At 34.1% G+C, this 20356-nt stretch overlaps 9 protein-coding genes across 9 annotated transcripts; 3 read left to right on the top strand and 6 right to left on the bottom strand.

Moving 5' to 3' along the window:
- Positions 1–403: 403 nt before the first annotated feature.
- CCR4 (CCR4-NOT core exoribonuclease subunit CCR4) lies at positions 404–3001 on the top strand (the record flags this gene model as incomplete). Its single annotated transcript, XM_071053674.1, has 1 exon — positions 404–3001. One exon carries the CDS (start codon positions 404–406, stop codon positions 2999–3001), a length of 2598 nt encoding a protein of 865 aa, XP_070910086.1.
- A 647-nt stretch (positions 3002–3648) lies between these two features.
- VPS72 (Vps72p) lies at positions 3649–6264 on the top strand (the record flags this gene model as incomplete). Its single annotated transcript, XM_071053673.1, has 1 exon — positions 3649–6264. The coding sequence occupies one exon, from the start codon at positions 3649–3651 to the stop codon at positions 6262–6264; it is 2616 nt and encodes an 871-aa protein (XP_070910085.1).
- An 85-nt stretch (positions 6265–6349) lies between these two features.
- Positions 6350–8179, bottom strand: VPS52 (Vps52p; the record flags this gene model as incomplete). Its single annotated transcript, XM_071053672.1, has 1 exon — positions 6350–8179. The coding sequence occupies one exon, from the start codon at positions 8177–8179 to the stop codon at positions 6350–6352; it is 1830 nt and encodes a 609-aa protein (XP_070910084.1).
- Positions 8180–8513: 334 nt separating this feature from the next.
- RIB7 (2,5-diamino-6-(ribosylamino)-4(3H)-pyrimidinone 5'-phosphate reductase) lies at positions 8514–9248 on the bottom strand (the record flags this gene model as incomplete). The annotated part of the gene is made up of 1 exon (XM_071053671.1): positions 8514–9248. The coding sequence occupies one exon, from the start codon at positions 9246–9248 to the stop codon at positions 8514–8516; it is 735 nt and encodes a 244-aa protein (XP_070910083.1).
- A 316-nt stretch (positions 9249–9564) lies between these two features.
- SPP381 (U4/U6-U5 snRNP complex subunit SPP381) lies at positions 9565–9993 on the bottom strand (the record flags this gene model as incomplete). Its single annotated transcript, XM_071053670.1, has 1 exon — positions 9565–9993. The coding sequence occupies one exon, from the start codon at positions 9991–9993 to the stop codon at positions 9565–9567; it is 429 nt and encodes a 142-aa protein (XP_070910082.1).
- A 281-nt stretch (positions 9994–10274) lies between these two features.
- APD1 (Apd1p) lies at positions 10275–11171 on the bottom strand (the record flags this gene model as incomplete). Its single annotated transcript, XM_071053669.1, has 1 exon — positions 10275–11171. One exon carries the CDS (start codon positions 11169–11171, stop codon positions 10275–10277), a length of 897 nt encoding a protein of 298 aa, XP_070910081.1.
- Positions 11172–13205: 2034 nt separating this feature from the next.
- TBS1 (Tbs1p) lies at positions 13206–16241 on the top strand (the record flags this gene model as incomplete). The annotated part of the gene is made up of 1 exon (XM_071053668.1): positions 13206–16241. One exon carries the CDS (start codon positions 13206–13208, stop codon positions 16239–16241), a length of 3036 nt encoding a protein of 1011 aa, XP_070910080.1.
- Positions 16242–16553: 312 nt separating this feature from the next.
- On the bottom strand, positions 16554–18650 carry RNJ42_03503 (uncharacterized protein; the record flags this gene model as incomplete). Its single annotated transcript, XM_071053667.1, has 1 exon — positions 16554–18650. One exon carries the CDS (start codon positions 18648–18650, stop codon positions 16554–16556), a length of 2097 nt encoding a protein of 698 aa, XP_070910079.1.
- Positions 18651–19050: 400 nt separating this feature from the next.
- Positions 19051–20025, bottom strand: RTC2 (cationic amino acid transporter; the record flags this gene model as incomplete). Its single annotated transcript, XM_071053666.1, has 1 exon — positions 19051–20025. One exon carries the CDS (start codon positions 20023–20025, stop codon positions 19051–19053), a length of 975 nt encoding a protein of 324 aa, XP_070910078.1.
- Positions 20026–20356: the final 331 nt, after the last annotated feature.

The following is a 20356-nucleotide window of genomic DNA, read 5'->3' as shown; positions in this document are numbered from 1 at the left end:
CCGTTACACTCTCAATAGTGAGAGAGAGCGAGCGTGAAAATTAGAGAGAAAGAGAGAGAGTGAGAGGGATCCCGGAAGTGAACAATTACAACTATTATACCTTCTCTAGGGATTTGGACGAAGGTAATAAAGGTATATACTCTGAGATAGCTCTTGATATAAGAAAAGAAAGAATACCAAGAACTAGGAGATTAAAAATTTATTCAGAAATTAGACCTTATATTGGTTTTTTTGTGGTGAAAACTAGATAATAAAATATAAAGAACATTATATGCAACTGTATTTGAATTAAAAGGAACTAAAAAGAAAGGAAAGCTAGAATACGAAATAAAATTGAAAAAAAAAACAAAAAAAGTAAAGCAAAGCTAAAAAATATCAGATTACAGAGATAAATACTTTACAGATGAATGATTTATCAATGATGGGATATCCCGGGATGGGTCATCAACAACAGCAGCAGGCTATTGGTGTGATGCAGCCCCATTCCATGATGAACCCTATGAATACGAATATGCCACCACCTGGGATGATGATGAATACTGGGAACGAGTCTATGATGGGAAATAACATGTTAGCGGGGAATCCTAGCTCTAATATGGGGCCTAATGCCAACTCACACCAGTTACTTGACCAATTGATCAATAAGAACCAAAACACAATGAATATGCAACAGCAGCCCGGGGACAATGTCAACCCACTACAGATTCCTATGGGAATGCCCATGGGCAATAATGGTGGTAACAATAACAGTAATAACAACAATAATAACAACAATAGCAACAACAGCAACAATGTTGCAGGTGCTAATATGATGAATCTGACTGGAAATAACATGATGAGAAACAATGGTGCAACAACTATGAATCTCGGAAATATAGGTGGTAATGGAGGTGGAGGTGCTATACCAAGTTTATCAGGCTTGGGTAACAACGCCAACATGAACATGACACCAGTACAACCAAACCCAAATGCCAATAATCCATTATACCATCCCCATCTTGAGGACCCATCTTTATTGAATAATACCATTTGGAAACTGCAACTTCAGATGGCCAACATTTCAAGCCAATCTGTTGGGCAACCAAACATATATGCTAGACAAAATGCGATGAAGAAATATCTAGCAACACAGGTTCAACCACCTAATCAGAATCAACAACAATTACAAGCACAGTCTCAAATTGCTGAGGCCTCAAAATCACTAGTAGACTGCACGAAGCAAGCTCTAATGGACATGGTAGCACCCGAGGACTCTATAATCAGCAAAGCTATGCACCCATCTAGTGCTGCCTCGAATTCCGCCAACGGAAACAGTACAATTTCTACTCCAACAACACCAAAGGTAGAAATGAATAAAGATCAACCCTCAACACCATCATTATTATTACAACATAAGAAACTTTCTCAATATAGCATTGATGAGGATGATGAAATTGAAAACAGAATGGTTGCACCTAAAGATACTAAATACAATGACCAAATCTGGCACGCTATCGATCTGTCTAACTTGCAAATCTTCAATATTAGCCCCAACTTGATGAAATATGATTTCTTGACAAGACTTTATCTGAATGGTAATGGCCTGGACAAAATTCCTCCAGGTATCAAGAACTTGAGCAACTTACGTGTTTTGGATTTATCCCATAATATGCTGACTGAACTGCCAAAGGAAATTGGTAACTGTTATCAATTGAAATACTTGTATTTCTTTGATAACCAGATAAAAACACTTCCTTGGGAACTTGGTAATCTATGCAATATTCAATTTTTAGGGGTCGAAGGTAATCCTCTAGATAAAGAACTTTTGAAAATTCTGACTGAGAAATCTTTCACCGGTTTGATATTTTACCTAAGAGATAACAGACCTGAGGTTCCATATCCTAAGGATCGTAGATTTATCGAAATCAATACAGATGGTGAACCTCAAGAAGAATATGAATCATTAGAAGCAACTGAACAACATATAAATCCTGAACTACAAAAGAAGAGCTTTACATTATTGTCTTACAATACCTTATGTCAACATTATGCCACACCAAAAATGTACCGTTATACACCTTCATGGGCTTTAAGTTGGGAATATAGACGTGAAAAACTGAAGGAACAGATATTGAAGTTTAACGTTGATATTTTGTGTTTACAAGAAGTAGAAGCCAAAACTTTTGAAGACTTCTGGCAACCACTTCTAGAAAAACATGGCTACACAGGTATCTTCTATGCTAAGACAAGAGCAAAGACCATGCAAACTAAGGATTCCAAAAAGGTCGATGGTTGTTGTATATTCTACAAGACGTCTAAATTTAAGTTGATGTATAAGGATGTCATGGATTTCAGTGGTGCTTGGATGAAACATAAGAAATTCCAGAGAACCGAAGATTACCTAAACCGTGCTATGAACAAAGATAATGTTGCTATTTATCTAAAATTACAACATATACAATCAGGCGAGGTAGTTTGGGTTGTAACAACTCATTTACATTGGGATCCAAAATTCAATGATGTCAAAACATTCCAAGTTGGTGTTTTATTAGATCACTTGGAATGTCTTTTGAAAGAACATAATCCTAAGCAGGATGTCAAAAAATCTCCCGTCTTAATCTGTGGTGATTTGAATTCTTATCTGACCTCCGCTGTATATGAATTATTGAGTACCGGTCGTGTTCAGCATCATTTTGATGGTAAAGACAGGGATTTCGGTTACATGTCTGAAAAGAACTTTTCTCACAATCTTGCGTTGCAGTCTAGTTACAAGTGTATTGGTGAATTACCTTTCACAAATTTCACACCATCTTTTACTGATGTGATCGACTACATTTGGTTCTCTTCTCAAGCATTGCGCGTTAGGGGTTTACTTGGTGAAGTTGACAATGATTATATATCCAATTTTATTGGTTTCCCTAATGATAAATTCCCTAGTGATCATATTCCACTTTTGGGTAGATATGAATTCACTAAAACAGGAAATTCTCAAAATACTAATACTGGTAGCAGAAAAGTATAGTTAACCATATGATCTGACACAATATATTACCTGACCATACATCAAAGAATTTTTTTTCTGTACCAAAACCAAGAGGTTAATTTATCGGGAAAGCTAGATAGATTCTACCTTTCTCATAGAAAATTTAATATTGTAATATTTCTTCCATTAAAAATTTCAATTCTTCAAGGCTTTTATTTTCCAACTCGTTAATGACCTCAACATTGTTTTTCAAAACTAAATTAAATGAATTTCCGCTGAAATGGGAGGTAGAAAACCAAAAATGAAATTTACAGCATATAAGTTCATTTACTGTCATAGCTACCCCCCCCCCAGTTTTGGAGATGTCATTTAATTAAAATTGTCTATATGTGATGTGAATATACAAATGTATATATAGGCGCTCCTTTTGTACCATAGTTTAATACAATTCCTAGTATTTGTAATATTTAAAGCTAACCATAGTTAATATGAAGGAAAGAGCCAAATAGTAAATATATAGTCACTATTCACGACTAACCGCACTATCTATATTTTAGGTAACCATCTAGATGAGTGCATTATTAACAACTAACTCAATGTTTAATAAAGCTCTTCGATTAAGACTATCAGAAGTATAAATATACTTGTAGATAGAGTAAAACGATAATATAATACTCTTGTAAGTTATGAGTGAATCCGGAAGTAGTGACCAGGAGAGAGAGCTACTGATAAATACGAGGCAGAGAAGGTCGAATGCTGGTAACAAGTTACAAAAATTACTAGAACAGGAACTAGAAGATTTGAAATCCAGGACTCAAGTTCTTGATGAAGATGAAATAGACTTGTTATTTAAAGAGGATGAAGAAGATGAAGACTTCAAGAGCGAAGGAGACTCCAGTGCCGACGGAGATCATGAAGAACAAAATGGACTACAGGATGAAGAGATTGGATCTGACAATGCGTCCAAATCTGAGACTGTTGAGGATGAAGATGTGATGTTCAGTGAGTCCAGTTCTGAGGAAAATGGTAGCGATGAAGACGAGGATGCTGGTGAAAAGGAATTGATGAGGCAAGAACGGATACGAAAGAAGAGGGCGCAAAAACTAAATAGAAGACCACAGGTAATAAAAAGAAAACTAGCCCATGATGATGATAAAGTGGAATTGAAGAAGAAAAAAAGTTCTTTCGACACTCTCAATGCCGATACTTTACTCTTAAACACCCGACGGACTTCATCAAGAGCTTCTGTGGTTCAAAATAAACTGAAAGTATATGAAAAACTATCACAAGCTGAGGAGAAAAGGAAGATGATAAGAGAACGTCTAAAACAAACTAAAGAAAAAGAGGAAGTGAAGGAATTGACTCAAGAAGACCGTATGCGTATAGCGTTAGAAACCGAACAATTTAACCTTTTAAGTTTGAATAAATATAAGGAGCAGGAAGTATCCAAAAAAAATCAGAGATTAGCAATGCAACAAAGACAAAAAATGAAGTTTAAACCTAACGAACTGATCATATCTGAAATAACTACACAGTGGGAAGTGACACCTATTATGGAAATCGAAGACACTCAACTGTGGAAGGAAATGCTTGATAAAAGGAATAAGAAAAGGAAAAAGTATCCCAAAAAGCCAAAAAAGAAAGTTGAAGAGGAACTGATACAAAATAATGATGGCAGTTTGAATACCGCCAAAATGGATGATATAAAAGATAGTGAAGGTTCAAAAAGTTCAGAAGAAACTAAAGTAAACCCTAAGGAAGAAGCAAAATCCAGCGAAGATAACGTTTTAGAAGTTAAATCGGATCCAGCTTATTCAATATCTAATTCGAATGCTGAGTATAGTAATAATGATGTCAGGGAGTCTGAACGCTTGGAAGGCCCCCAATCGACCGCAACAGATGACAGCGCAACTTCCATTTCCACAAAAATTGAACCGAAAACAACTGAGATAGATGGGACTGAACAACATTATAATTCATCTGCTAAAATTGTAACAGTGACCGGAACAGAAAGCGATCATCAATTAGATAATCCAGTTTGTGATATAAAAACTGGAACGAATAATATCGAAGGTGAATCAAATGATGATACAAAATTAAACATAGCAATAGATTCTACGATTGCTAGCTTAACAAAAAAGGAAGATGAAACTAAACACGTGAATGAACCAAAAAATGTTCCATTATCAGAGAATAATATACAACCAAATAATGAAACAAAACCCGATTGTGTTGAATCGCTGAATAATAGTGAGTCAAATGATATTTCAGAGGGTAATACTAATGTCGAGCAGGTCACAGATAATGAACCAATGGCAACTGAAGAGATTAAAAATGTTACCGGCTCAACAATAAAACTTGAGTATGAATTTAGCAATGAACATGAAGAGAATAATGATAAGCATACGGATTCCAGTTTAGTCCATAAGACTACTACAAATGATGTTAATATAGAGAGAGAAGATAGTAAAACTGGTTTATTTGAAAGGGAGATCTCACACAAATTAGAAAATCATGATCAACTACAACTCCAGGATACAAATGATAGTAGAAAGTTTGTCCGGTTTGACTCATCTCAAGAAGTCGATATATTAGATGGTATTGTGGCAGAAAAAAACACCGTAATTAATAACCCTAAAATTGCTGATGTTTCCGAAGATACTGAGGTTAAATCTGAACTTCCTCTTAACGAGGAGAATAAAATTGATTCATCTCACCCAGAAAATATTTACGAGGGACCGAATCAGCTAGTATCTAAAAACTTTGTTACTGCCTATTATGTTTTTCAAGATAATTTTAAGGACAGTTTAAATGATATTTTATTTGGTAAGGATTGGTCTGGATACCATAGAGCACTTGATGTTGAGAGGATATTTACATCAAAATTATCCGAGGAGAATTCTGATGTCAATGACTCAAATACTCAGATTAAGCCAAATTTAAATATTCTTGAAAATTTTCCTTCATTCGGTGAATTTGACAAAAAAGTTGTACAAGAAGTTGATGATAAAACTGTAAAAGATTTAGAGATAAAAATCAAAACACCTGTTCCAACTGGGATATTCTTACCTAGTGGTATGCGTAAGAAATGTCTCATTAACAACCGTGAATGTCATTATTTTGATCCAAAAAATGGTGTTCCGTATTCAGATGTGGAGGCATATAAAATAATCCAAGAGCTTCAATCATTTAATACTGATGCCGAGTCCTCCCATCTCTATAAATGGTATGGTTTTGGTAATGGTGGAATATATTTGGATGCAAATGAAAAACCTGCCACAGGTGTACCAGAGGGCTTCTAATCAGAAAGTGCATAGCTTATATATTCTTTACGTTCATTGTTTACATAATTTATAGAAAACAATATGATTAGTCACATTATTACGATTATTTCTTATTAAAAGCTTCAACTAGAGCCTTGAAATGATGTTCTGATTCTCTAATAATCAATGGAACTTCAGAATTCTTACTTTGTTCGTCAGATTCATGTACAAACTTTCCTTCATCTACAGCTGGCGTTAAACCTGCCTCTCTAGACATATGGCTTAGTCGCTGCTGTAATAGGATATTGTATAAATACAAGTAATTAGTACCCAAAAACTGTTCTGGAGAAGCTGTCATTTTGCTCAATTTTGTCATCACCGTTTCAAATTCATTTCTTATCCTTGATATTGATTGATACAGTGGTTCAGAACGTTCATCAATATTATTTTTATGGCTAACAGACAATGTTAAGAGACTAAATAACATTTTACCAAACTGAATTGTCAATTCATGTGGAGTCGTTAGATTGTCTGCAGATTCTTTAGATCTTGTTAGAATTGTTACTTTCCTAATATTTTGGCATTGTACATCAACTAACTGTTGGAATTTAGGCCATAATGTGATTAATTGTGAATTTAGAAAATTATCAATTACTGAAGGCAGCTCTCTTCTACTACATTCAAATTGAAGCAAATTTGTAATTCTGATAGATATCAAAATACCAAAAATATCATAGGTACTTTGTATTAGCTGTTCCGTAAATTCTATTGCTTGAGTAAAAGTAGGTTGGAATATCTTTTCTAAAAGACCATTTAATTCGTCGTTTGATTTAGCATCCACTCTAAAAAAACTAGCTAGAAATTTGTATTCAGAGCTGCAATTATCTAAGATAGCCAAATTCAGATTTTTATAACCAATTTCTAAGTAATTCTCACGTTGGTTTGTTTCTGCAATTTGAGACACCATAACGGTATTATCTTCTTTAGTTAAGAGATCTATCCTTTTTTCCACCTGGAAGTAATTGTTTATGTCATCACTGGACACCGCCGATGTAGTAAATGATGTTGGCATCAAATAGCTGGAAAACCCAAAACTTGCTGATGCATCACCGCCCATACCGTTTGGTGAGACAGTTAATCCATTGCCAAGAATATAGTGATAATCGATGCTTTTATATCTTAAAATTGTTAAAGACCGAATATAACGGGCGAAATAAGAATGGTAATACCAACGCATTGTGTAAGCATACGCTTGACGAAGCTCTAGAGCCATGGAGAGATTGTTTTCAACCATGAATTGAAATAATTTACTCACATTCATCAAATCGTACTGAAGTTTTTGAGAGGCGATAGGTATATTACTTCTCAGTGATTTTTTTTTGAAAATTATAAATTTTTTAGATCTTTCAAGTATTGCCATATTAAGAAACCCTAGAATATCACACAAATCTTTGAAGTCCTTAGGCTTTAAACAATTACTATCATCCTTCTTATACTTGTCATATATTACCTTTTTATCTCTTATAAAATCAATATTTTCTTGCCATGATTCATTTATCTTACCATGCAATATATCCTGTATCACCTCTGGAGGGATTATAAGATCATTTACAAGTGGACTGATATTTTTTAGTTTCTCTGAATTAAATTCCAGCAGTGTTTTCAAGTACTGGGATTTCTCTCTTATCTGATCTAAGTCACTAGTATGACTACTCAATTGCTCTTGAAATTCATTTAGATACGTTTTTAATGGTGGTAACACCTGTTCTACCGTTCTCTCAATGTTTTGTCGCCTTTCTTCCAAATGTTCTCTTTCTTCCCATAGCTTTTGATTAGCTAGCCCACCTAACCGATTATGCTCAACTACAAACTCCTCATATATATCACTGGTCTCACCTTTAACATCTCCCAATGATTCCCTGGTAGTACCTAAAGTTTGGAACAACGTCTCCATGCTTTTTCCTTTCGTCCACGGACTTGGTAACTGTTAATTAATTTGCTACTTTCTTTCCAACTTATTGATGTCAATACAATAAATCAGTGTAGTTTCAGCTACGAGATCGGTACCATTCGGTTTTTATTTAATCATTAAATGTTTTCATTGCTAACCTCATGTGTGCTCTCGAACTGAACAAAAACCCTTAAGACATAACCCTAGGGTTTAGGGTCATCTCGTTTAGGGCTACAATCAGGACGAGATGATAGGAACACAATAAAGCATCATATTACTTATAGACCAGAATGGTTAACGATATCATATTGATCTAGTCCAGTCTATCCGTCTATATCTATATAGTAGTTGCTGATAATTTTGCACATAGTATCGAGTCTGCAGTTCCGGTCCACCAGTCTATATCCAAGAGTTTAACCTCATCAGGCGGGCTCACCGTAACACCATTTTCACCCAGGTATACCGATCCTATGGTTACTATAACACTATTTACAACGTCTGGCCTTGCCAGTAACTGGTTAATGACATGTGCACCTCCTTCAACCATAACCGATTTTATATTGTAGTCCTTGAGTAGTCTGTCGAACAGTTTATTCCATTCAATTTTAGACTCTCCATACACTAAGTATGACACGCCTCGTTCTCTTACCGTTGGCTCATTTTCGACAACGACAATGGGTTCTTTACCCATCCCTTGCTCATACAGTTCTTGCATCTTAGACCCTGTATACTTCCATTTCTGTTTCGTATCGATAATTATTGGTCGTGGAGAATTCTCTGCCATTCTATGTGGAGAAGCTGTCTCTTCGAAGGGACACCATTTACAATTGAGTCCTGGATCATCTGCTAGCACGGTACCACTACCTATAAGTATCGCATCGTGATGATACCTTAAAAAATGCGTCATAGCCTTCGTTTCTAAGTGCGAAATAGTGGTTCTAATGCCTTGCCCTTTCGAAATCTTAGCATCTACAGATTGAGCGTAGGTCAACGTCACAAACATTCTTCCCTCAGAATTAGAGGGAAGGTATTTATTGAGAAACGGTGGTAAATCTTCACGTATACGTAACATAGTCTGTCTTCTTTTTTAAGTCGATCCTTCCAATGTATTTAAATATAACAACCAACTATTCACATGCGAGTTACGGTTTCATATATGTTAATGACTATTTTATATATTAATAACCATAATTAATATTAACTTCAAAAAAAAAAGATAAAAAAAATATATATACTTAATTAAAAAGAAATTATTTGCTATAAAAAAAAAAAGGGCATCATACGTCATTTCAAAGGTCTTTTACAAAAAAACTATAAACCGTTTCGACTTCATTGACAACAAAACGAAACTGTAGGCTCATAAGGCTGTGCTAATTTACTAGGAAACATTAGGTCATATTCATTTTATTAGTTATTCTATTAATCTCGTCACTTTCCAATTCTTGTTGTTTCCGCACCATTAATTCCCTCTGTCTCAGTCTCCTGGCCTCTTGCCGAGTCTGCCATAGTTTGTGTTCAGCTACTGGATCAACCGAGTCATCATCATCTAGCTCCATGGTCCTTCGGAGTAAATCCTTATCTGTAGCCGAGTAATTCAGCTCAGTTTGCCTTTGTAACTCCTCTTTTTCAACGGCAAGTTTATTTGCAGTTTCAATTGATCTTTTCAATATCGACTGCCGAACATGCTCGTCTAGCTTTGTTGTGATCTCCTTCTCTTTGTTCCCAGACAGAAGTACAGGCTTATGGAATACTGTTTCCTCTTCACTACTGCTGGAATAACCACTGCTCGAATCTCCACTGCTAGAATCAGAAGACATAACCACAAATATATATATAAATATATCTCTGTATCTATGAGTTAGTTAAAACAAACGTATCTAATCGATTTGGCTAGATATCATAAATTCAAAGTTAAATTGATTTTTTTATTTTTTTAACTAATTACAAAAAATACAGTAAAACAATCGTAGAGAATCTTTTAGAAAGCATCACAAAGCTCATCGCAAAATTGTCAAATTCCTATATATATACATACATATATATAATGAAAACTAATCGTGGAATATTCAAGCATGTATGCAAATGGAAATATAGCCTTTTACCAGGACTGGTATTTCTTTACACATCTGACATTCTCGGGGAATGGCAGTTTACCATTTTCAGGCACTAGTAAATGGTTAACAATGTGTGGAACGTTTTTAGGTGTTATTCTCCCTAACCAAACCAATGTGCGCTGATTCTTCAGGTATATTTGTACATTTGCTGCAAATTTGTGACCACCAACATGGTTAATGTACTCAACAGTTACACCGTCTCCTCTCAGATCCGAATTATCCCTGTATAAACCATGTCTCTGTAGGTCCTTGTCGAATAATTTCTTTAATATAGGGGCAGCTATACCGCATCTCTTGTCTCTAGTGGTATGTGAACAGATGAATACGTAGGCCTTCGACCTTGCCTCAGCATAATTGGCGTGACTCTCTATGAGGTTTTTGAGATCTAGCTGATCGTCCAGTAAATCAGGTACTAGCTTATCTAGAGTTTCTGCTACTTGATCACTCCGCAGGTCATTGATCCAGAACCCATATGGCAAAACCAACACATTGTTCTTGGTACCTCGCATAGCCTCAATATCAAGGATGTTTATCGGCATAGATGTAACATTACAATTGAACGAAACAGTGGCACCGTCAGGTGCGGTAAAACGTTCTGCATTAGTTTCACACCATTCACTTATCTTGTACTGTACAGATGCCGGTTTCTCCTTGCATGCATCAAACTGCCAATCCATCTGCGAAGTAGGGATAATAAAGTGCACATTGGGAATTTTAGAAGTATTGTACAACTGTGTGTCCTTCTCTATGACCATCTTATCAAAAACTTTCTCCCCAGCAACAATATCATCCTCACAATCACAATTCAAACAATTTCCTTCATCTACAATATCGATGTTCTTAGCAATCTCCCTACGAGCTCCCTCATCTAACAACTCCATGGTGTCCCTACTATGTTCTTAGAAATAAAAAGATCCAAATATAAAAAAGGCACAACCCTTTTCTCAGTAAAAGATCTATTACGATCAGGAAAAATAAAATAGAGGAAGTTTGTTCAACAACTTTAATTGAACCTGTCAAACAATACCACCTAAATATGTCATTAATATTAATATTTTAGAAAATAGAAAAGGTTAATTCCGGAGATAAGCGGAGTAAAGAGAAAACCCCGGCTTTTCTCAAAAAAAAAAGATTTGATAGATCACCTGATATATCGTATATTACTATCAAAACGAATTTTCGATCAGCCGTACATTTGTCAGGGTAATAAATGCACAGTAACCGGGTAATTTTAATATTTTTCTATTTTTTTCTTTTCTTTTGGTCTCTTCTTGGCGGTTAGAATGTTATGGATACCTCAAGTCAACTTTCAGATCATATCTCTATGGAAAGAAATTAATAGCAAAGATCTATCCCTAGAGTATCCTTGTATTCTATAAATTCAGTGCAATTCTGGATAACTATAATGCCGTCTAAAAGTGCTACTCTAAATTTTTGATACGGTGTTAAACCTCCTGCGTGAATGATAAAACAATTACAAAGCTATCACTTCAGAACTCATCAGTATCTTCTACATCAATCTCATCCTCAACCAAAAACAACAACAGCAACAACAATAAATACGGCTCCCCGATGCAATCACTATATATTACAAGTTGGCGGTTGACTAAAATTGATTTCTTTCTTTTTATTTGGCCAAGACCATGTTCGTCTGAGGTGATTGATGATGCATGATTTGTGTTGTGGTTTTTTTTTTTAGTAATGATAAATGGGGTCTTAACGGTAAAGATGTTTTTTTGTTCTAATTACTAGAAATTATGATCAGCTTAAATTGTGTGATTATCGTATTTCCCATAGTTGAGATTAAATTTTTTCTGCTGTTATAGTGGTTGCTTACATCTTGGTAACATGTTTTTGCAGCTTTCTACGTCTCTTTCTATCCTTTTATGGATCTTACACAAGCCGAATATAACAAAAAAACAACTAATAATATAATAAACAAATCCATTTTCTACTCTACAACTATTGTCCTGGAAGTGATTACTACGTTAATTGTAATATCTCTCCCGTATTCTTTATAAGCACGCTAATTTTACCTTCTATTACCTTAGAATTTTGATCTTTTATTTTCAGTGTTGGGATACGTCAGTTACGTAATGTCCTAATAGTTACGGATAGGTTTTTTTCTTTTCCTTAAAGCATAATATCTGTAGTTCCCGAACTACATCCGCTGATTACTTAAAGAAACTCGTACGATTCGCGATATGTTGATGGTTTTTTTATACCGATCTTGGGCAAAATTCCGAGCTCCATCATCCATCCGAAATATTTCTTTTTTTTAAGCTTTTTTTCTTTTTTAAATTTTGTCAAGACGAGAATGGGGGAGAAAAATTAGGAAAATAAACTTATTACTGGAATAAAATCATTGATACAGACAATGATATTAGAGAAAAAAAAAATAACCGTTACCTCACAATATCAAAACAACTGTGTGTTTTTTTTTATTATAACTGTTTTTTCCATCCTCTTTTTTGGGACTGAATGTAACTGTAAACAATATCGATTTCAGAATAAATATCATCATTTCCGCAATTCTTTGTTTTATTATTCTGGGTTTACATTTTCGAATCTAATTGTGCATATAACCAAATTCGGGGTTAAAAAAAAATACATTTTCGTTACATTGCTACTTTAAAAAGCTTTTCAAAGTGGTTAACAATTTTCACAACACGCCAACTATCAGATATTATCTGGTGTTTATGATAGTCATAAGATACAAAACGATATAGGAAAACAAGTGAAATTTGCAATAAATAATCTATTAGACATCATAAACAACTTCAACAAGTGCATAGTCTTTCTACTGGTGACTTAATTTTTTTTTTCTAATCATTAATTTTTATTATATGGTGAAGTGATTGCATATTAATCCAAATAGTAGGTAAATTATATTTTTAGGGTGTATTATATAAAAAATGGATATCGAGAAGCCTGCCAGCATAACAAGTACGGAGAGTTCCGGTAGGGATGATAACATAAGAGGTAATGAAACTTCACTGATAGACTATAGCATCAAGATTCTCCCGCATCACCATTTGTATAAAAGAAGATCAACCAAGGCTTGTGATCACTGTAGGAAAAGAAAAATAAGATGTGATGATGTAAACGAAATTACCGGCCGATGTCCTAATTGTACTAAATTTAATGTACCATGTACATTTATATTTCATGAAGAACTACAACAGAAGAAGAAACGTGCAGCAGAGGTTAAGAAGAAAGTTGGAAAAACTACAAAACGAAAGAGAAAAAATAATAAAGAGTATGTGCACAATTATACGATATCTGATGATTCAATGACTACGGAATGGAGAAACGAATCTCCTGTTTTATCACAAACCGTTCAATCTCCAAGTATAAGTTTATCAGACCGTAATGTAGGCGAATCTGTAAGTGTGCCGCCTCCCTATCTTGATCCTGAAACAGTTGAAGTTGAAACTCCAATGGTCTTTCAGAGAATGAATAATATTCGAGAATTTTTAACTAATGGTAACCAAAGTGCATCCGAATCAAATATATATGAGTATTTCAAGTTTAACCATCAGAACTATATCAACCCAGAAAAGGCAAATGAATTAAACGAAAAACTAATACAGATAGATAGGAAGGTCAAGGGCCTGATTAAATATACACCCACTATAGAAAAAGAACTTGAACTATTAATGAAACGAATAGGTGTGTCCATTCCAGGTACCGATTTACAAAAACCAACAAGGCAACAATACACCACTCTTCTATTTACTACTCAAAATTTGCTATACATAAAAAGAAAGCTGTTCTCGAGATTTAAATCGAAACAGTCAATAGGAAAAGTGGACGTAATTCCTAAATCCTTTGACGGAATAACTACACCTTTATCAGAATCAAGCGTAGATTCCAACACTAGCTTTAAAGAAGATTTTATGCCTGCATTAAAAGATATCTTTTCAATTTACTTAAAATACCACGTAGTACAAATGACGAAAGTCATGGAGGTTTCATCTATGCCAACATTAAGTACTGATAATAAACTATACGATTTATTGACAAGGGAGCAAGCACTATCATTGATCAAAAGCTTTCAGACTCTACTAATATCATCTTCTATTTTCCCCACTGACGGTAAGGAATGTTCAAATCTAATTGAAAGATATTATCATTGCAAAGGTAGCGATATGAATAAACCAGAACTTTTATTAATTAATATGTGCCTGTGCCTTGGAGCGCAAAAAATGAGAAATCACATTATTAGAAAGAATAATGGTTTCGATATCATCTCAGAAGAACTATTGTTAAAGGTAAAAAATGTGACATTATTAAACTCAGTATATTTCTTTCACAAAACAAGCTCTGCTACAGTCACTATTGAAACTTTACAGGGTCTTTTACTACTTACACACTACATCCAGATCTACATTAATACTGAAACTGCTGCCGGTGTTTTTATGGAGGCGGTTAATATTGCCTTTTATCTAGAGCTACATTTACAGGACTCTTATGAAATGTTAAATACCAATGACTTAATTAAAAGACGGGTTCTATGGATGTATTGCTTCTCAATAGACAAGTATTTTTCATTGATACTTTCTCGACCACCTTTAATCAGAGATCAAAATACTGACGTGCTAGCAGCAGAGGAATTTTTTGCAATTATAAATTCTGTAATATTACCTACTCTTACAGATGATGCACCTTTAAGAGCTGATACACGCGAAAATCGAGAAAAAGTTCTAAATATAATCCTGGGTCACTATGAATTTTTGCCTATCGTTATTGGTTACTTCAAAGTCAAGCTAGTAAAAATTGAGCTATTATTGTATGACACCTGTTTTTCTGTTCGCAGTACTATTGATAATACTTTTGATGAGACTATTGACAAAATCTTAGAAATCAAAGCAACTTTGGAGGCATGGAGAGAGAACTTGCCTAGTGTATTGAAATTGGAGAATTATATCGAGTATATTAATTTATTGCACTCTCAAATTCCTGACGATAATACCCTTCCAAGTATGATTAACGTTTGCTGTAGTGTCTTGAATATCCATTTCAGATATTACTACTTAGTCATTAACTTAAGCTTATTCACTAACACATTTCTAGCAGATAATAAAGATTTATGGGAAAATTCGAGACATAATATTACCGCAGTTCAGCAAACCTTCCATAATAAAGCAAAGGATAAAAGTATCAAAGTACTACAACTATTTCTAGCTCTAAAATACGACCCTGATCTTTATTCTGAACTTTCTTATTATTTATTAACTGCTTTATTTGTGATACTACTATATGTGGTCAAATGTCTGAATAACACTGAAAATAACTGTGAGCTTGTTTATCTGATAAATTTGCTAACTGATTGTCATACATTAATTATTGGTGAGGATGAAAAGATGCTTGTCTCTGAGGATATGAAGTGGAATATGTCTATATTCTTTTTCACTTTTTTGCTTCATAGCATCACGAAGAATTTTAAGAATGATGAGAAATCCAAACAAAATTTCAATTTCAAATCTAAATCCTTAAGTCCACTACTTGTTAGATTAGTACAGACGAAAACAACCATAAAAGAGGATATTTTAAAACAATTGGAGGCTTTTGTTAGTATTATGGGACTGTTCAAAGAAGAGACGGGCGAAAATAATGAAACATTAACTGAACTAAACATAAGCGCAGAAGATGGTAAAGATGCTAAGGAATTAAGCATTTTTACAAAATTAAATACAGAAGCCTTGAAGATCCTACGTACTCCAATATTTGGCGGTGGTCATATTATCAATTGCAAAGACATGGAGAATACGTTATCAGAAGAAGAATATTTTAAGGAAAAGGATGTTGAGGACCGGTCAATATTACCTCTAGACTTATACGATCCTGTTTCAGAGACCAATCCATACGATAGTATCGATGAATTTCAAGATTTCTTACTACAGGGGCTGTTTTTCTCTGATAGAGATATGTTGTTTTCATATTCGTAACGTAGTCAACAATTTTTGATATTTTTTTATTTTTTTTTATTTTTTATTTTTTATTTTTTTTTGTTTTTACTATTTTTGTGTTTTATTTTATTTATTATAGTCATTTTGCCAATAAAATATTTATTATAGAGACTAATATTTTCACATGAAGGAGCATAAAAACATTGTTATAAAGTATGTAACATATTTAAAGTTATACACTGGAAGGGATGATATGTTATTATCATCGGTAGCTAAATCTCATGACATCGTAAATTTTTGGAGAACGAAATTTGAGTTTTTTTTTTTTTGTTCATACCAACACAGTAAAATTTAACTTTGGGCTTGATTATTTAACTGCCTGAGATACTTAAGTTCATACATTACAAAATTCATTGCAATTTTATTACGTTGAAATTCGGTTGCTTGTAGAGCATTAATGTCTAACAAATCAGAAACAAAATGCAAAATTTCATGTAAAGTCTTCTGAAGTGCTTTTTCCTCTATGGATTTCAGATTATTTGTTTTCATTTCAGTTATCAGGTATCCTAAAAACTTATTAAAACTTTCTTGTTGCTCAAATTTGAACTGTATGGCTAGGTTTTCCAGGTATTTTTGAAAAAGGCTTGATATTTTTATAGAAATGAATCTGTACTTCCTAAGACTATTATATATTGTCTTATCATTTTCGAACTTGAACTGTGAGCCATTTATCTTATCCTTATTGTCATCGTAAAACTGTCTTCTTGATTTCAGAAGTTTTTTGTATTTTTTGTTAAGGATATTTAATTTCATCTTAAGATTACAGTTTTCCCTTTCCATGACCAAGTAATTGTTATATAGCTTAGTTTGATTATTTCTTAGTACATATGAGAGTCGATAGAATGTATCAGTATCCTGATCAGGAGGTTGATCTTTAGAGTTATCGTCTCCGTCATTAAATGATGTTTTCGAGTTAAATGAATCACAACTATTTTTATCCATTAAATTTCTCCCTTGATTTATACCCACTTCTTTATTCAGCTCATGTCGAATGTGAACATCTTTCTTAATACTAATTATTCCATATAGAATTTTTTCTATTACCTCTTTCAATGAACAATTGTTTATCATCGAGTAATACTGTTTAAGGTTCAGCTCCTCGTAACACTGAAAGACAACCTGTGATAATATGGACCTTTCATCAATAAGTAAAGTATCGATATTCTCGTTTGTGTTTGTTGGAAAAGGAGGGGAAGGGAAAATATACTTGTAAGGTCCTGCTTCTACAATGGGTACAGAAGGAGATTCATTAGAATCTTCAGTATCATTCGGATCATTGTTGAAGAGATTCTCATCGGAGCGGTCTACACTATTACTGGTGATTTTGTGACTGTTATTATCCAAATTCTCTTGGCTGTTGGACAAGGTTATAGCTGCTTTAAATACCGAAGGAAATATGAGTTCTAATGCATTTTTATTTTCTATACTGTCTTGGCATTTCTGATTTGTAATCAATTGATTATTTATCTTAGTGTTATTAGGTATTTGTACAGTGTCATATTTAGAGGCCGATGATTCATCTATATTTAATATACTTGATCCATTTAAACTTTTACTCGACGAAGGATTTTTGATATTTAGTACTGAGTTTTCTGAATCTGGGAACTCTGAGCCTACAGCCAATACGTCATCTTTTAAGGAATTCTCTTCTGTAAAGTTATCCTTATTTCCATTATAAGAATGTGATATATTACTAATAGGGCTTGCAGGAAATAATATTTCGTTTAGGTTCTTCCTTATAGTTACAGCTCTTTCAATGGAACTAGATGAGCTATCAGATATAAATTTCTCATCATAGGAGGTTTCCGTACAATCTTTCACGGCAGTGGACGATAAATCAGATAATTGTAGTGTGAGCCGCTCAATATTTTTTGAAGCAGAAACAGAATCACAATTAGCTGGCCGATTGGCATTCTTATCCAAACCTAATCTCTCTCTAGAAAATGTACGGTGCAGTATTTTCCAATATTTTCCTTTCTGTTTGGTTTCATGCACATCTGGAGTCTCTTCATAATGCGTATTATTTCTTGTGAATATCGATGCTATGGTCCTCCGACTTCCACAATCCACAGGATTGCTGGAATTCAGAGCCTCAACATAAGACAATTTATTACTAGGATTATGTGCGTCAAGCGTTGCAATAGGATTGGATGTTTTTCCAAATAGCCAATTCCTAAAAGATGCTGCGCCTAAAAAAGATTGTGCTGTAGAATGTGGTAAATCATCAGCGAGTTCGACATCTGAACCTAACTCAGCACAATCCTTCCTATCCATAGTTGAATTGCTCACCAGTGCCGGTTGTTGCCTATTATAAAACACATCATTGGAATTAAAAAGACCAAAAAGGTCATCGATCGATTCATCTGCTTTGTTGGATAATGTAGTCATTCAGTTAAGATCTTATTACCACGTCTTACTATCCCGGTTTGCGATATGTTAATGCTTACAAAATCTATCAAGCAAGTATAATAGTTAAGAATATAATATAAAATATTAACAGACAGTTATATCTGTATCTTTTATACGGTTTCCATATATCTTCATTGACACAAAAACCAAAATGTTATCATATAATTGAATAATAGTAATGTAAGTAAGTAGATAAATAAAATGAAGATAAAGTATTTAGAATGTTAGTAAAGAGAGATACTTTCGAGGCCGCCTTGTCTTTAAGTATCTTCTCATCCAGAATATTATGCAAATGTTCAGAAATAAAATAAAACAAAAAATAAGATGTAGATAGTATAATCAATATCATTAAGTGTCAGTTAAGCTTGTGGTGCCCTAATTAAACGCTCTTGTCATGATTGTAGACAAAAAATTGAGTGAATATAGTCATATCTAGCATTAAAGTACCAGCGCTTCCTATCAGCCAAGAAGCGTTTACTAATAAGTAATGTCTTTCTAATGAAACGGCTAAAACCGAAAAGATAAATGTGAGGTTACCTATACAAGCAAACAGGAAGAATAATAATGAGACGCCATCACATGACTTCCTTCTGTAGTTTAGTAGAATTTGGGGCACTCGAGAGCCCAAATACAAAACAGCACTTAAGTAACCAAATATTTGGGCTACCACATTCATCTTTTCTGTATCACCAATAGGTGGTTTAGTCTTCGTCGAGGGCTCTCTTTGATACTTATTGCAGTACGAGATGTACCAGGATAAAAACCCAGCAAACATAACAGAAAACACAATGAATGCATCCCACAAATAGTTCTCTTTCTCTCTAACTAAGTTAGTACCATTCTCTAAATCTGGTGAGTTAACACCGTTAGTTATATTTTCCGCAGCTCTTCTCGTAGTACCAGAGTCATTATCTAGGGTATCACCAGAAATCATAGGCTCATATTCAGTCGATGTCTCTAAAGTCGCTTCGGTTATAGTGGATTCACTTTCCTCTGGTAAAGTCTTCTTTGAAATAGCCTTGTTGGTCCTATTTAAAGAGGCCCGTTTGTCGCTTTTATCTTTCTTATTATACCAGATACATTGGAACCATAGTATAATATCTGCTATAGTATAATATGCTGCAAGGATAATCATAGTAGGCAACAAGTGTTGCATGATAGCACCTGCTACATTGAATATGTCCCCGATCAGCCAGAGAACAATAAATAGCAAAGAAAGCCCCTCACTGGATTTCCTCCTAAAGTTCTCATATATCTGCGGCACAAACACAACCACCCAACATGCAATAGATATAGATCCGGCTATCTCACTCACATTCCTCTTAGTAAACTCTACAGGCACCAACATCTCCATATAATACCTGCTCTTACTTAATACCCCAAAACACTGTCTTAGAATTCAGTACCTCTATATATTCAGTATCGCACTCCTAAAGCTCTTAACTAGTATTTATTATAGGATACGACCTCACTATCCCCCTACACTCCTTGTACTTAATATTGAATAGAAACTTAAGCTAAGCCTTTTTATACTTCGATGAGCTTCCAAGTGATTGACATTTTCTTATTAATAATTTTTTTCACTAAGCGAGTAGTCGCAATATATAATATTGTTATACAAGGCACTACTTCATATTCATTGATATAATTAAATCGTTATAGCATATGTTGTAGCGGGCCATGAT

Source organism: Nakaseomyces bracarensis (assembly GCF_045282275.1).
Source record: "Nakaseomyces bracarensis strain CBM3 chromosome Unknown Scaff12_0, whole genome shotgun sequence".
In the NCBI taxonomy this organism is placed as follows: Eukaryota; Fungi; Ascomycota; class Saccharomycetes; order Saccharomycetales; family Saccharomycetaceae; genus Nakaseomyces; species Nakaseomyces bracarensis.
This window is presented reverse-complemented; position numbering and strand designations above follow the sequence as displayed.